Below are 14,829 nucleotides of genomic sequence, written 5' to 3'. Positions count from 1 at the left end.
AGCCCTGACACACTAGTGTGGTGCAGAGGAAGTTCACCTCTAAAAAAGGCTCCATGGTATAAGTTGAGGCCATCATGACCACTCAGCAGTCTAAAAAGTAACTAACCCTGTTCCAAATTACTTTATCAGCTGAAATTCTGCACTTTCACAGGAAAGCAGTTATTTATTAGATCAAAATTTCTTTCCTCGGTGTTCTATGTGCTCCTCATGAAACCCTGACACTTAGGAAAGTCTTCAAATGCTGATGTTTCTCTAATGTTTCACTTTTCTTAGTTATTCTTACTGTAGTCTTGATGTGAATCAACTGTGTGCTCTCCAGTACCTCTGATTTCTGAACTGACTTATGTGTGTTCAGATTCCTCAAGTGATCACGAATCTGATCTTCTCTAACAGTGGGAGGGACTTTGCTCCTATTGACTAAATCCCTAAAGAGCTGGAAGTTTGCTTTCCTAAAAGTCAGGGTCCTGACTTAACTCTTCACCTCACATATCCCTCAGGACTGCAAACTCCACGAATGCATGATCACTGCAGCCCAGGCTGCCCCCAGTCTTGATGTCCCCAATTCACTCACTTATCTTGGTGACTATCAGGTCAAGTATCACATCCCCTCTGGTAGGGCTGTCTGTTACCTGGCTTATGACATTATCCTCCATGCATTCCAGGAGTCTCCTGGATTGCCTACAGCTCATGTTGCTGCTTTCCCAGCAGATGTTGGGGTGGTTGAAGTCCCCCAGCAGGACAAGAATGCCTACAGGAGTACAATGCCTCCTGTAGCTGGAGCAAGAAGGCTTTGTGATAGGCTCCCCTTGATGGCAAGTGGTCTGTAGCAGACACCAGCCACAAGGTTCCTTTTGTTGCCTCAGTCTCTGATTCTTACCCTTAAGCTTTCAACCTGTTTTTGGCTATTTTTCAGAGACAGCTCTTCACACACTATCCATTTCTTGATGTAGAGGACAACCTCTCTTCCTCTACAGACTTTACTAGAGCAAGGTTAAAGTAATTCTATACAGACACGTTTAAAATTATAATTAAACATGACACTAGACATGAACAACCACTGTATAATCTATTAAGTCTTTTTATTACCAAAATAAAGATAAAAAATTTTGTGATATAAAGGATATAAAGAAATTTTACCTTTTGTATGTGTCACATTAAAAGGGGCAGAAAAGAATAATTTTCTGTCCAACCTGTCTTAATTTATTTTTTGTCTATTAGTGTCTCCCCTAGGAGATCAAAGCCTTTTAATGTCCAAAACAGTCTGTCAGTGTCTCACTTAATGAGACCATTTGCTTAACAGATTTGCTGAGATGGGCAGAACATTTGATACCTTTTTATATAAGGACTACTCTTAATAGTGACGGAAAAACCCCTCAGCAGGTTTCTCCTGTGTTATTTGGCTGTCGAGAAAACCATCAGCACCTAAAAACAAACTCTCTCTAACAGTTCATGAAATAACATGTTTATTAATACAAATTTGTGACGATTTATTGTGTCTGGAATAGGGTCTAACTGCAAAAATTACACTTAAACTATATAGTAATAATAATAAAAAGCATAGGCACACGTGCTAAAGCAAAAGCAGCTTACAAAGAAGTAAAACAACCTACAGTGAATACTAATGCTGCAAAACCTAAAGCAAAAGCCACTTACAAACTTAAAGGAAAAACTAAAAATACTATGTAGCAAAAGTAAGCTCTAGTTATTTAGAAGCAAGTAATTAGCATTCATAAGATACATCTCACCTTCCAGGTGTCCCCAGAAGTGGAAGGAGAAAGGGTAACTTGTCAGTTACCTCTGCAGAGTTGATGGAATTTCTCCCCCAGTTTTGCTTAGGTCCAGTCTCTTTTTATACCTTTTTTCTATAGGCAGTTTTAGTGGCCGTAGTCAATAAACTAATTTTGAGGTGATAGCCAGATGACATAGCCTCAAGGGTCATTTTCCTGTGTTTCCGTCTGGTGGGATGCTTTGGAAAAAAGGCCTGCTATCTCCATATCACTCCTTTCTTAGTTTAATCCTCTTACCACTTTCTGGGAATGTCTCCCCAGGTGCTGGGGTTTCCCAGGAAGCCACCAGGAGACTTTTTTCTCCTTTTGTGTGGCCTTTCTATCACCTTACAGCATGTGAGCAACTCTGTTGACTTCAATAAAGTTTAAATATTATCTAAAAGTAGCAAGAGTTAGTCCTAAAATTCAAAACTCAATGTGTTTTGTCTTACCTACTGTCATGAAAACAGAATCCTTCAAAAAACCATTGTGTAAATCTTAAACCAGGTATTTCATCTTAACAAATGTAGGTGATCCTGAAGGGGTGAAATTTGAGTCAGTTTTACTCCTAGAAAGAGGGGTGGCATCTGGAAGGGTGGATTTAAAATATAACTTCAATGATGTAAAACATCCAGTGCTCCTTTCATGCATATTCTTTTTCTCTGCAGGTTCCTTAACATTTATTAATTGTGTTAATGTGAAGTGGGGAACCCGTGTGCAAGATGTTTTCACATATGCAAAAGTTATGGCTCTTATCTTGGTGATATCTGTTGGCCTTTACAAAATTGGTAAAGGTAAGAATAAATTGTGCTTACTTGAATTCTATGAAATGAACCATAAATGAGTTTCAAAATCCGTGCAGGGAAATCAGACTTCTTAAGACTTATGTATGAAGCCTTGTTTATTCTGGAAAAAAAAAGTCTGCCATAGGAAGATCAGAGGATTTTTATGGCTTGTTAAGCAATAGAGGGTTAGTTATTCTTCTGTCCATTGACAGTCAAGTCCTGTGTTGCTTGGAACAGCAAACAGCAACTGCTAACTAGTTTAAAGTTAGCCTCAGTGTCTCTGACTCATGCATTGCTACCTATCCTATGACAGGACAGCACAACAGAATTTGCATTGCTCCTCACACCTCCCCCCACCACCATACTCCCCAGCCCCCCCACACAGCCCTGCCCCAGAGCACCCTGCCAGGGGAGGGGACCAGGGAGGGGGAAAATCATTGGTGGGATTTGTGGGAGGGCATGGTTGTTCACCAAGGGAGAAGACTGTAATAGTGCAGTTCTGTGAATCACTGTGGTATTGTGTTAATATAAGGCATCACAGGACAGATGAGCCACCTCCTATCAGCAGTAACTGGACTGAACTGAATGCACTGAAAAGCTGGAGAGTAGTTTATTCCAGTAATACATCTGATCTTTGTATATGACAATAGATCTGATTTTATTAATTTGGGCCTCTGGTACAGTGAAGTCTCTTTGAATTCTAGCTCTGCTGCGTAGGTTACTAAGGCTTCTTCATTTTAATTTCCTTTGAAATTCTTAAATTGTATCTTTATTCAGTTGAAATAAAGATGGTTTCCCCTTCTCAGTTTAGGAATTATCTTTTTCTCCTGCTAAACTAGCTTATATACCTAATGAGCATGCTTGCTTTTCCATGTTTGCTGGCCTTTCCTTGGCTGCAGTTGTATCAGCTGTTCCACTGTAAAGTTACACCAGATTTTGAGAAAGCTTTTTTGTTTAGTCATTATCTGTGCATGTCAGTTGTCACTGGTTGGTTCAAGTCTAAAGAAACTTAGAAACTGAACCCAGTCCTAAGGGCAGGAACATCAAGATGAGGAAAAACATTGCTTAAGGGCCACAGTTGTGTGAAGGAGTAGTTCCCTTCATAAAACTGCTGCAGTTTTACAAACATGTGAGTCTGTGATGTCACCTCTGTATCAGCTTTGCCACTGCTCTCAAATCACCTCCTTCAAAATTCCCAGGCTGCTGTGGTGTACTTTTTGGCCCAGGGACTGTTCCCTCTGGTTCCACATCCACACAACCCACTGTGTTTCATCTGCATTGCTTTGAGGGGTCAGGGAGGGTAAAAGTGGAAAGGAAACATGATTGCGAGGAACACAAAATGCTGAGAGCTTTGAGTGGTAGTAAAGGTCTCATCTCTGCTTTGTTTAAGCAGAATCAAGGACTTAAATACAGGAAGAACAGGGAGGAGGAATGATGTAGACTTCTGGAGGAAGCTGTGATCAGGTCAATGACTCTTTTAAACTCAGCAACTGTTTTAATGATGCTTTAGCCCTGCTGTATTCCTTCTTTATGAAGTGCTTGGATACACTTCTTAGGTTAAAAGACTCTCAATGTATCTGAATTTGAATATCAGCTATCTTTAAAAAAAAAAACAAAAACCTTGCAACCATTTTCTTCCTCAAAGTGTGTGTACATCTCATAACTTCCTTTCTTTGGTTTGAACAGTCTCCTGGTAGTGACTGCTTCAAGGACTGAATTGCCAGAGGGTGAAGTGCTTTAATTTTACAATAAAGGCCTTACTTTCTTTCCTAATTGGGTTTTCAGCATGTTTCTGTCTTCCTTAATACTTAACCCACTTCATTTGCATTAGGTAGTTGACTTTCCTTCTGCAAACTGAGTAAGGCCTTTCTTCCCCTTTTCAGAATGGCAGTGAAGGCTCATGCAGTTTCATTAACATTTCATCTATTTTGCAGCATTCTGCAGGTTGTCATCTCAACTGATTGTGCTAAATTAGAGGATAATTTTGACAGGAAAGATATTTTAAGTCTTGTCTCTTAATTTTGGGGAACACCTTTGTGGGGCAGAGCATCCCACTGAGGATGCCTCCAGGAGGTCCCACTTCAGTGGCCACTGATTCACCTGGTGAAAACTAAAGTACAACTATTAGGAAGAAATATGAGACAGATTCAGGAACTGAAATTGGGTTTCCCCAGTACCTCTGCCTGGCTGACAATGTACTGCATGCCCTCAGTATTGCTCCCTCCTTCAGTAGACTTGTCAGTAATGCCATGAGATGAAGACTCCATGAATTCTGGTCGAATTACACAAGTCATCTGAATAACAAACATGGGAAAATTTGTTCTACTCTCTCCCTGTACAAGTGTAGTTCTCTGAATGTCTGACAGAAATTCTCCTGTTTGTCAATTAAAAATGTAAGCTGTGCACTTTTAGATATAGTAATAAAACCTTGATGCAAGGGGATTTTATTTCCTTTTGGTTAGCTGAGACTTTCAGTGTATCACAGAATCACAGAATATGCTGAGTTAGAAGGAACCCACAAGGATCATTGAGTCCAACTCCTGACCCTGTGCAGGACGGCCCCAAGTGTCACACCATGTGCCTGAGAGTATCATCCAAATGCTTCTTGAACTTCAACAGGCTTGGTGCTGTGACCACTTCCCTGGGGAGCCTGTTCCAGTGCCTAGCCACCCTCTGGGTGAAGAACCTTTCTCTAATATCCAACCTAAACCTCCCCCTGACACAACTTCAGGTCATTCCCTTGGATCCTGTCACTGGTCACCATAGAGAAGAGATGAGTGTCTGTCCCTCCTCCTCCCCTTATGAGGAAGTTGTAACTGCAATGAGGTCTCCCCTCAGACTCCTCCAGGCTGAACAGACCAAGTGACCTCAGCCACTCCTCAAACAACTTCCCCTCAAGGCCCTTCACCATCTTTGTTGCCCTCCTTTGGATGATCTCTAATAGCTCAATATCTTTCTTATATTGTGGTGCCCAAAACTGCACACAATATTCACGGGGAGGCTGCACCAGTGCAGAGCAGAGCAAGACAATCCCCTCCTTCGACCGGCTGGTGATGCTTTGCCTGATGCACCCTAAGTCGTAATCCTTGAAACATAACAGGCAATTGGCACCTGCCGTTTGTACAGGGGAAACAGAAAACCTGAGAGCTCCGTTCGAGGGCTCAGCAACCAACCCAGGGATGATCGCCCTGGCTCTCTACTCTGCCCTCTTCTCCTACTCAGGATGGGACACGCTCAACTACGTCACTGAGGAAATGCAGAACCCCGAGAGGTAAACACACGGTTTTGCTTTGAATCTCTGATGGGTGATGGCAGGGCAAGCCACTCTGTATTTGTTTCTGATTGGCAACTAGTCAAACTATTTTCTCTGCAAAATCCTTGTTCTTTTCAAACAAAGGAATGAGAACTCTTTCTGGTTATTTTGCTCAGTCGTCAGTTGTATCGCACTAATAAATCACTTGCCTTTACATATTTTACACCATACATTTCAGACTAGAATTTTTCAAGGGGGAGAACAAACCGCTGCCGAAAACAGGGAAAAGCATGGATCCGCATAGCCCTCTAAAATTCCCTACTTCTCTTCAGTTGGACAGAACAATTATTTTTCCAGGACTGGTTTTGCCACCGGTAGAGTAAGACTGTGTCAGGTTTACGACTTTTATAAGCTAATCTTCAGCATTACTGTTTATGGGCAAATACCATCTCCTCCCCTCTGTAGGGATGTCAGCCCTGTGGGAGTTGTATGTGTCACCTACTCAAGCTGATATAGTCCAGCTGGCCTTGGGACATGCATAGGTTATAAGTCAGGAAAAAATGCCGCAGTCAAGAAAATACCTAAGTGTGAATTTAAATTTCATTGTTTAGGTGCTCTCTTAAATTGCTTCATATAAAAGACAGTATATTAAATTTACGTGTATGAATGTACATTTTCTTTTTCTCTAAATCTTGTGACAGACCCACAAGCAATAAACTAAGCTGCTTATGGAATTGCTCCACACATGGCTGCATGTTATTTTGTAACCCTGTGATTACAAAATGATGGATTACAAGCTGTGGTGGAGGTATCCACTGACAAATGTTTGAATCTGGAAATAATCTTCTATTTAAGTATTTCTTATTTAAAGAATATGAAATAATTTTTCCATTTTCCTTTTGCAGGAATCTACCTCTTTCTATTGCAATTTCAATGCCTATTGTGGCTATTATTTACTTGTTGACAAATATAGCATACTACGTAGTGTTGGACATGTCAACTCTGCTCACAAGTGATGCAGTGGCTGTGGTAAGTTGGGAAAAATAACTAAAACAAAAGACACTGCAGAAAAATCTCAGGTAGCATACTTCTTGGCAAACAATTGAAATAATTTCACACTGAAGGCTTCTGCTTTGGTTAAAACACTTTTTTCCATGTAAGAGTACCAGTATATTAGAAGGTGCATATCAAGAATGTATCCAATAAATCTGCTCTTGAAAAATCCTCTTGTATACTCTGTAAATCATGCTCTTAACAGTACATCATTAGAAGGATGCTTTTGCCAGGATCAGACAGAGAAAGAGCTATAGAAAGTCTGAGTAGTTGGAGAACCAGGGGTTTTTGTTATCATTCTAATGTGCAGTGTGTGATGCAGACCCACAGCAATATTTCCAACACAAAAATGTTCACTGAAATGCTTTCTTAAAACCTTATTAATATTATACAGAAGTAAAATGAAAATTCACGGATTATTACAGCTGGGATTTGTCAGAATAGATTAAAGCCAATACATCTTCTTTTCCCTTATTGACTTGATCTACACTTAGAATTTTTTTTAATCTTTTTTTAATATGTCTACCATTTTTATTTTGATACTGATCAGCTTTTCCAAATTCTAATTTCCCAAGTCATTATTGGATGTCATAAGAAAGCATGGGCTATGACACGACATTTGGGATGGTGTGTTTTCATGAGTTTCTCAGGATTGTCCATATGCTTAATGTAATACGCCTCACCGTCATTTTTGTCTTCTGTTACAGACATTTGGCAATGAAACCCTTAGTCATGCTAAGTGGATAATTCCTATAGCAGTGGCCATGTCTTGCTATAGTGGCTTAAACTCATCAATTATTGCAGCATCTCGGTATGAAATACAAGATTTATTTTAAGTAATTGAATAGGAATAATTTGTTATTAATCTTCATTCTTTATTACTGCATGGTAGAAGTGATACAGTTAATTTTTGCCATGTCAAGTTGTTTATTTATGATGGAGGAGTTGTTACAATCCCATGGGTCTTCTCATGATCAGCACCATTTGATAAACTAAAGCCACTTGAGAGCAGCATGTACAGCAGAGTAATGAAAGAATTATTTCTTTGTTTTGTCAGAAAGCAACAAGCTATTCTTTGGCTCTCTGTCTGGTTGAGTTTTTTATTTGTTTTTTAGGCTTTTTTATGTTGGAGCCAGGGAAGGACACCTCCCTGTCAGCCTGAGCTTGATTCATATAAAGTGCTTCACACCAGTCCCTGCTCTCCTCTTCAATGTAAGTGACAGCCCAGCCTGGAGCAGGCAGGGTTCAGACCCCGGGGGTAAAACACCTCACCGCTGCCCGGTGCTCTCACAGGCATCTCTGGTGCTGGACACATCTTCTGGAAATGTCCAAAAGTCATTGAAGGGGTGGGGATCGTGTTATTTTGCCTGATAGGGTTTTTTTCAGTGGAAAGAGAATGGCTCGATTCACTTGCCAAACAATATTAGTGAGAAGTACAATACCAGTACTGAGAAAACAGAGAATGGCTAAATATGTAATGGTATAGACAGGAGCTGTTTAAGTCTGTTTAAGGCTTTATGTGAACTTTCAGTGTCACTGGAGGAGAATATAGCAGGAACATCTCTCAGACCCTGCCATAGGCTCATATTCTATGGCTCTAGTTATAGCAGAAGTGACAAAGCACCTAAAATTAAATTTCTACTATTGGTTGCCTATTGCCATTTCCTGCTGTCATTATATAAATGAGTCTTGTAACACAAAATTGAGGAACGAAAAGTTATAGAATAGGTGTAAATGATTTTCACAAATAATCCATGTATTTAAGTGCGTATTTTATTTGGTATCTGCCTTTGCCCTGTGTTACATATCATTTATGATCTCTTTTATGGTCCTGTTTAGCATCAAATAATTTACTAAAAGTTATAATCTCATTATGAACACTTTTCTTACAGGGATTCTGTTTGCACTGGCAAGATGAGCTATATTCTTTTAATACACTACCAGCCACATTTTTCATGTGGAAGGTGGAAGCTTTTTCTGCTCATTTCTTAAAACAGACATTAAATTCCTGTTGTCTTAGGTCTTTCCATGAAAGCAGAATAGCATACCTGCAGACCACAAAATTTGTTCGAATGCTCTCAATTTATGGGTGGATTGTGGAAGCCTCTAACATTGAAACTAAATTAAAACTTTGCTTTCAAACTGAAGCCAACCATAACAGCAGAGTAAGCCTCTACATACTGAGAGCTTCTTGGCAACCTTCTCCATACTGCAGCAGAGTCTGGGACTCCTCACCTGGCCTTCTTGGGAGAGTTGCCTGCTAGTGCTGAAACATAACTTCACAGACTCAACACCTCTTCAGCCAAATGTGTTGTTTAACATAGCCAAAATGCTATGTTTAACAAAGAGATGCCAGCATGTTTCACACAGCACATTTGGAGATTTCTCAAAAGTTTCAGTACATCTTTCTTGCGAGGACCTGATCTCCTAAGTCCAGACAAATATGTTGGAAACAGGCCAGTTTATAATTTTACTCTCTTTATTTTCACATTAAATGTTCTTTGCTTTTATTATCTCTAGGGCTTAATGACATTGCTTTATCTCCTTGTGGAAGATGTTTTCCTCCTCATTAATTACTACTGCTTCAACTACTGGCTCTTTGTGGGTCTGTCTATTGCAGGACTAATATATTTGAGATATACTCAGCCGCATAGACCACGACCTATTAAAGTAAGTAAACAAGAGAGGAACCAAGCCCTAAAAGCCAGCTAATGCACACGTTTATGTGATCCTTAATACCACAACCACAACATTACCAGTTACTCATAGGCTATTTATCAGCCATAGAAATTCTTACAAAATAGAAGATGAAGGAGCAAAACCGATTTGAGTTTCCACAAGAACATCTGTTCTAGTACTTTTGCTGTTATATTTACCATTTGTTTTTCTTCCATTCAAACTGATATTTTTATTTCAAAATAAATAAGAAATAAATAAACGTCTGGGGTTCTTAGCCTGTGCTGCAAGAACAGCAGACCTCAGTAGAGCTAGTGATGGAGGCTCCAGAGAGGTTAACACTCTGATCAAACTTATATGATTTAACAAACTCAGTAAAATCCCTCCAAAGCCCATAAATGTCCACAATTCTCACACAGAAGTTCAAAAGCTCACATAGAAGTTCAAAAGCTTAAATAGTCAAATATATTTTGATTGTTCCCTCCCATTGCACAGTGGTCATAGACAGCAAAATGCAAGTTTAATGATTGACTTAGAAGAGCATTTAACTATCAGTTAGGAGAGGGAGACAGCACAGAAACAGTCTAAAACTTGTTTCTAGTTTTAATCCAGTGGTTGTCCGAGAGGCAAGGATGGAAACACACAGCTTCCCGCAGGCACATAAAACCATGCACTGGCTCCTGTTTGTTGGCTCCATGACATGCATTTTGACTCTGCAGTAATACAGTAAAAATTAAGAGAATTATAAATTCACACCCAACCTAAAGATATATTCCTTATCACTCTCTCTTGCTACTCCTGCATCATTTTTACGAACACTTTTTTTTACATTTAAGTGTAACATCCTTATTAATTAAAAAAAAAAAAATAGTTCAAACAACTAAGGGCCTACTGCTGGAAAAGTGTCCAGTCTTCCAGAGCAGACCAAATTTTTCTGAAGCATGTTCACATTTAATTTTCATACTATCCCCCAACCTATGTGGAAGATAAAGATTAAATCTTGCCTTAGTGGTAGTTTTGTTTCTAATTCTACTAAAACAAGGATTAGTCAGATTATAGATAATGACTGTTTAATTCCTGTCAGCATTTGCCATCTTAGTCAACACCACACCACCATATACACTTTTTCCTATTCTGAAATGTAGCAACTTACATTTTTAACCTTTATAAGCAAAGAGAAGTAATTATACCAGTGAATTCTCAGAAGCTTCAGCTAGTGTTCAAATGTCAGCTCCTGGACTCTTGAGAAGGTTCACTACCCCCGACAGTGAAAAAAAATTTAGTGAAAAATAAATTAATGAAGAGGTTATTGCAACTTTCATAGAATCATAGGGAATGTTAAGGGTTGAAAAGGACCTTAAAGATCATCTAGTCCCAATAACCCCTACCATGGGAGGGGGCACCCCTCACTAGACCGGGTTGCTCAAGGGCTTATCCAACTTGGCTTTGAACGCTGGGGTTGGGTCATCCACAACCTTCCTGGGCAACCTGTTCCTGTGTCTCACCACCCTCACAGTAAAGAATTTCTTCCTAATATCTAGCCTAAATTTCCCCACTTTCAGTTTGTTCCCATTTGTACCCATTACTCCTTTTTCTATTGCTGCAGTTCCTGACAAAGTGTCCCTCTCCAGCTTCCCTGTAGGCCCCCTTCACATACTCGAAGGTTACTATCAGGTCTCCACTCAACCTTCTCTTCTCCAGGCTGAACAGCCCCAACTTTCTCAGCCTGTCTTCATAGGGAAGGTGTTCCAGTCCTCTTACCAACTTCATGGCCCAACTTTCCTTATTTGTGGCATAATATTTGTTAAATGCCCACACAAAAAGGTTGTAGATCAGTCCATTAGTTCTATAGCATCAAGATGGTCACTGAAAGTCTAGCTGAGTTAGTTCCAAATCAAAATTACCCTTAAAAATTCGCAACTGAAATTAGAGGGAAAGCTACCCATTACTGCTCAGTTTGAAAGCACTGCTTTCAAAGGTTGATCTTTTACTAATTGAAAGGAACTGAGCTTGTGCAGGCCTGGAAAAAAAAATGGTCAGATAGGTGTGGTATAAGAGGTTCTCAGCAGTGCTCTTTGCTAGCTTACAAAAGCTAACAAATTGTGCTGACTGTAAGCAGTCAAAAGATTCAGTACATACTTTTATTATTGACATATCTAAGTTCAATCTGCAAAACTTGGCATTTTTGTAATAGAGTATTTATTTGCATCTTTTAATTTTTTTTTTTTTTTTTTGTCTCCACAGCTTAGCCTCTTCTTCCCTATAGTATACTGTTTATGTTCCCTTTTCCTGGTCTTAGTTCCTCTCTACAGTGACACAATCAATTCTCTTATTGGTGTTGGTATTGCACTCTCAGGCATTCCTGCATATTATTTGGGAGTCTATCTGCCAGTTGAAAAACGACCTAAATGTCTACAGTGGCTCTCTGGTAAGCAAGATCATCCTGTCCTACTCACTGTGACAAAACCTTGGTCAGAAGAATGAAAGAATAATTTTTCTTAAAGTCCTTTTTCTTTATTAAGTTTTGCTATGTTTTTGGATGTGGCATGTCATCTGCTTCATCACATGGTCTTGAAAACAAAGCCATGCATACTTGTACAAACTGCTTCAATATGCAGATGTTATAAGGTCATCTGATATCTGTGGTGTTGAGCCATTTCAATATGTTGGCTCAATAAAAGCCATGTAGGATTGTGAATACTAAAGGAGTGCTTTTTAATACCCTGGAAAGCAGACATACCAGGACACCGTTGCTTCACTTTCTATCCAAGGAATGGAACATCCAAGTCAGAGGAGTCCGTGAATTTTCATAAACAGTGAAATAATTAATTATTGACTTGAAGGATAGTTTCCACTCCTCAAATTCAGGCAGTCTTGAAAAGCAAAACTTTAATGTTTTTATTCACTTTGAACTCATCTATCAATCTGACAATTCAATAAAAATGTTGATGAAAGTCTGATTAAACAAGACTTTCAGTTTAACTACTGAACTTTTTTTATTTATCTATCTGTAACATGATTAATTCAATTGATTAAGGTGTTTTAAGATTTTCCTAATATCAGTGTAATGCTTTCAAATCCTCAAAATCGATATATTTGTCTAAGATCTAATATAACTTTGTCTTATTCATTTTTACTATTGCAGCTACAACAACAAAGTATTTTCAGATGCTCTTCTACTGTGCTCTGTCAGACCTGGACACAGACATGGAACCTACAGCAGCTAAGAGTAAATAGAGTTACCTTGACATTGAGAGTTGGGCCATGACATCTCCTCCTTGGAGCAATTTTTATCATCTGAAGTTCTCCCCATGTGTTCAGTCATACTAAAGCACTAATCACTGTACTGTGCATCATTTTGATGTCAGTTAAGTTTTGCTTGTTAGCAAATTAGACTAATTCAGTCTTCTGAAATGGAAAAGACAATAACTGTTAAAAAAAAAAAAAAAGGCTGTCAGCCTTGCAACCTAGACCACAAAAACAGGTGCTCCAGCTCAAATATGGTTTGTTGATATGCAGTGCCATTTGTAATCCTTGTTGGCAAGTCATAGTTCCTTTCTGTATTTATATTTGCAAGTAACCTACATTGTTTCTAATTTGAATTTCATCATTCCTCTTCAATTAAGGTAGTTTAATCTTATACAGATCCCTGTAGTTTGTAGAATTATCGTGTTTCATTGTCGTCTGCTCAGAGAAAGAGCAATGGAATAGGCAATTGTTGCTACTTACACCTCTCTTCATTCCCATCCCACACTGTAAGGTCAGCTGCAGGATTGTAATTTCATGTATCTCCAACGCTGTGTTTGCTGATAGGGCTCCTATGAAATCTTCTGTTTGCATTTCAAAGCCATATGCAGTGGCAGCTTCTTTGCGGCAAGGTTTTCTTTCGATACAAAGTATGAACAATGAAAATGCAATTAATTAAGGTAAACATGAAGATATTAGAGATGCATGTTTTGCTTTTTGGAAGCCACTGTTTTCAAGCACTAAAATCAGTTAGGTATCACACCCACAAAACAGAAAGAGAAAAGAAGACCTGGGATGTAGCTGCAGCTCAGAATATGCCCATGTACTCTTCACACACAACACGTCTCTGTCACACTATAGCACCACTGTGCTCCTGCTCTATGACTGTACAGAAATATTGCATTTTCGTACCATCTCTTACGAAGTGCTGGTTAGTGACAGAGCTGTGGTCCCAGACTGTATCGGGGTACAGAGACAGTACAAACCCTACAAGCCGGTACCAAACTAAACGTGACAGTCTTTGCCTCCACGGAGTTCAAAGTCATGCTTGATGCTGAGCCATGTATCACACCAAGACACCAGAGGTGATGTCTCAGATGGTAACAGATAGCAGCGTTACAGGTAGTGCAATAAGGGTATGGACTAAGACCACGTCCATACAAAATTCTGAGCTGAGAAACTTCTTTTGTTGTCTGTTCTTTGCTAAAATCTGGTTTTGTTTGTATCTGTGTATCGGGTTTGGCTGAGATGGAGTTCATTTTCCCCAGAGCAGCCCCCACAGTGCTGTACTTTGCATTGGTAGCTAGAAACTTGTTGATAACACATCTGTGTTTTGGCTACTGCTGAGCACAGCATCAGCAGTCTTCCCAGCATTCCACCCCACATCAGTAGGCTGGGGATGGGCAGGATCTTGGGAGTGGACACAGCTAGAATAGCTGACCCAAATTGACCAAAAGGATATTCCATACCATGTGACATAAGCTCAGATATAAAAGCTAAGAAAAGAAGCAGGAAAGGGGGGCATTAGTTATTTACAAAGTTTGCCTTCCAGAGCAACTGCTATGTGTGCTGAAGTCCTGCTTCCCAGGAAGTGGCCGGACATCACTTGCTGATGGGAAGTAGAGGATAAAATTATTTTTCTCACTCTTTGCTTGTGCACATTTGCTTTAGCAAACTGCTTTATCTCAACTTTCAAGTTGTTTTCCATCTTATTTTCTCTACCATGTCCAGCTGAGAAGGGGGAGTGAGAGAGCAATTTGCTAGGCACCCAGCATCCAGCCAAAGTCAACCCACCACAGCCTGTTAAATTTCTGGGTATGACCCACAAGCCTTCACTTTCTTTCTGGACAGAAGGAAAGCAGTAGTCAGATGCAAGGTTATAAATGTAAATAAAGTCATTGAAATTCTCCATGGACATTGGAATCTCAGATATGTTAATGTGTTTGTTGATTTTTCACTTCTTACAAATAATATATGTAAGTTATTGCCAAATATCTAAAGTAAGTCATAGATGTTGCAAGTGTTTAAACAAATAAACATTTGAGCCTTG

General features: G+C 39.4%; 1 protein-coding gene across 3 annotated transcripts in view; it reads left to right on the top strand.

Annotated features, from left to right (window-relative positions):
• The window catches only part of LOC116786504 (Y+L amino acid transporter 2-like), a 22,907-nt gene extending 8,078 nt beyond the window's left edge, over positions 1-14,829 (top strand). For all 3 annotated transcript variants that reach the window (XM_032687138.1, XM_032687135.1, XM_032687134.1), the window contains 8 exons: positions 2,435-2,560; positions 5,678-5,822; positions 6,710-6,833; positions 7,565-7,668; positions 7,973-8,069; positions 9,378-9,527; positions 11,778-11,961; positions 12,679-14,829. In XM_032687138.1, coding sequence (XP_032543029.1) covers positions 2,435-2,560; positions 5,678-5,822; positions 6,710-6,833; positions 7,565-7,668; positions 7,973-8,069; positions 9,378-9,527; positions 11,778-11,961; positions 12,679-12,770 — 1,022 coding nt within the window. In that variant the 3' untranslated portion in view covers positions 12,771-14,829. The remainder of the gene's footprint in view (positions 1-2,434; positions 2,561-5,677; positions 5,823-6,709; positions 6,834-7,564; positions 7,669-7,972; positions 8,070-9,377; positions 9,528-11,777; positions 11,962-12,678) is intronic.

The sequence above is a fragment of the Chiroxiphia lanceolata genome, chromosome 1 (assembly GCF_009829145.1).
Source record: "Chiroxiphia lanceolata isolate bChiLan1 chromosome 1, bChiLan1.pri, whole genome shotgun sequence".
Classification (NCBI taxonomy): domain Eukaryota; kingdom Metazoa; phylum Chordata; class Aves; order Passeriformes; family Pipridae; genus Chiroxiphia; species Chiroxiphia lanceolata.
This window is presented reverse-complemented; position numbering and strand designations above follow the sequence as displayed.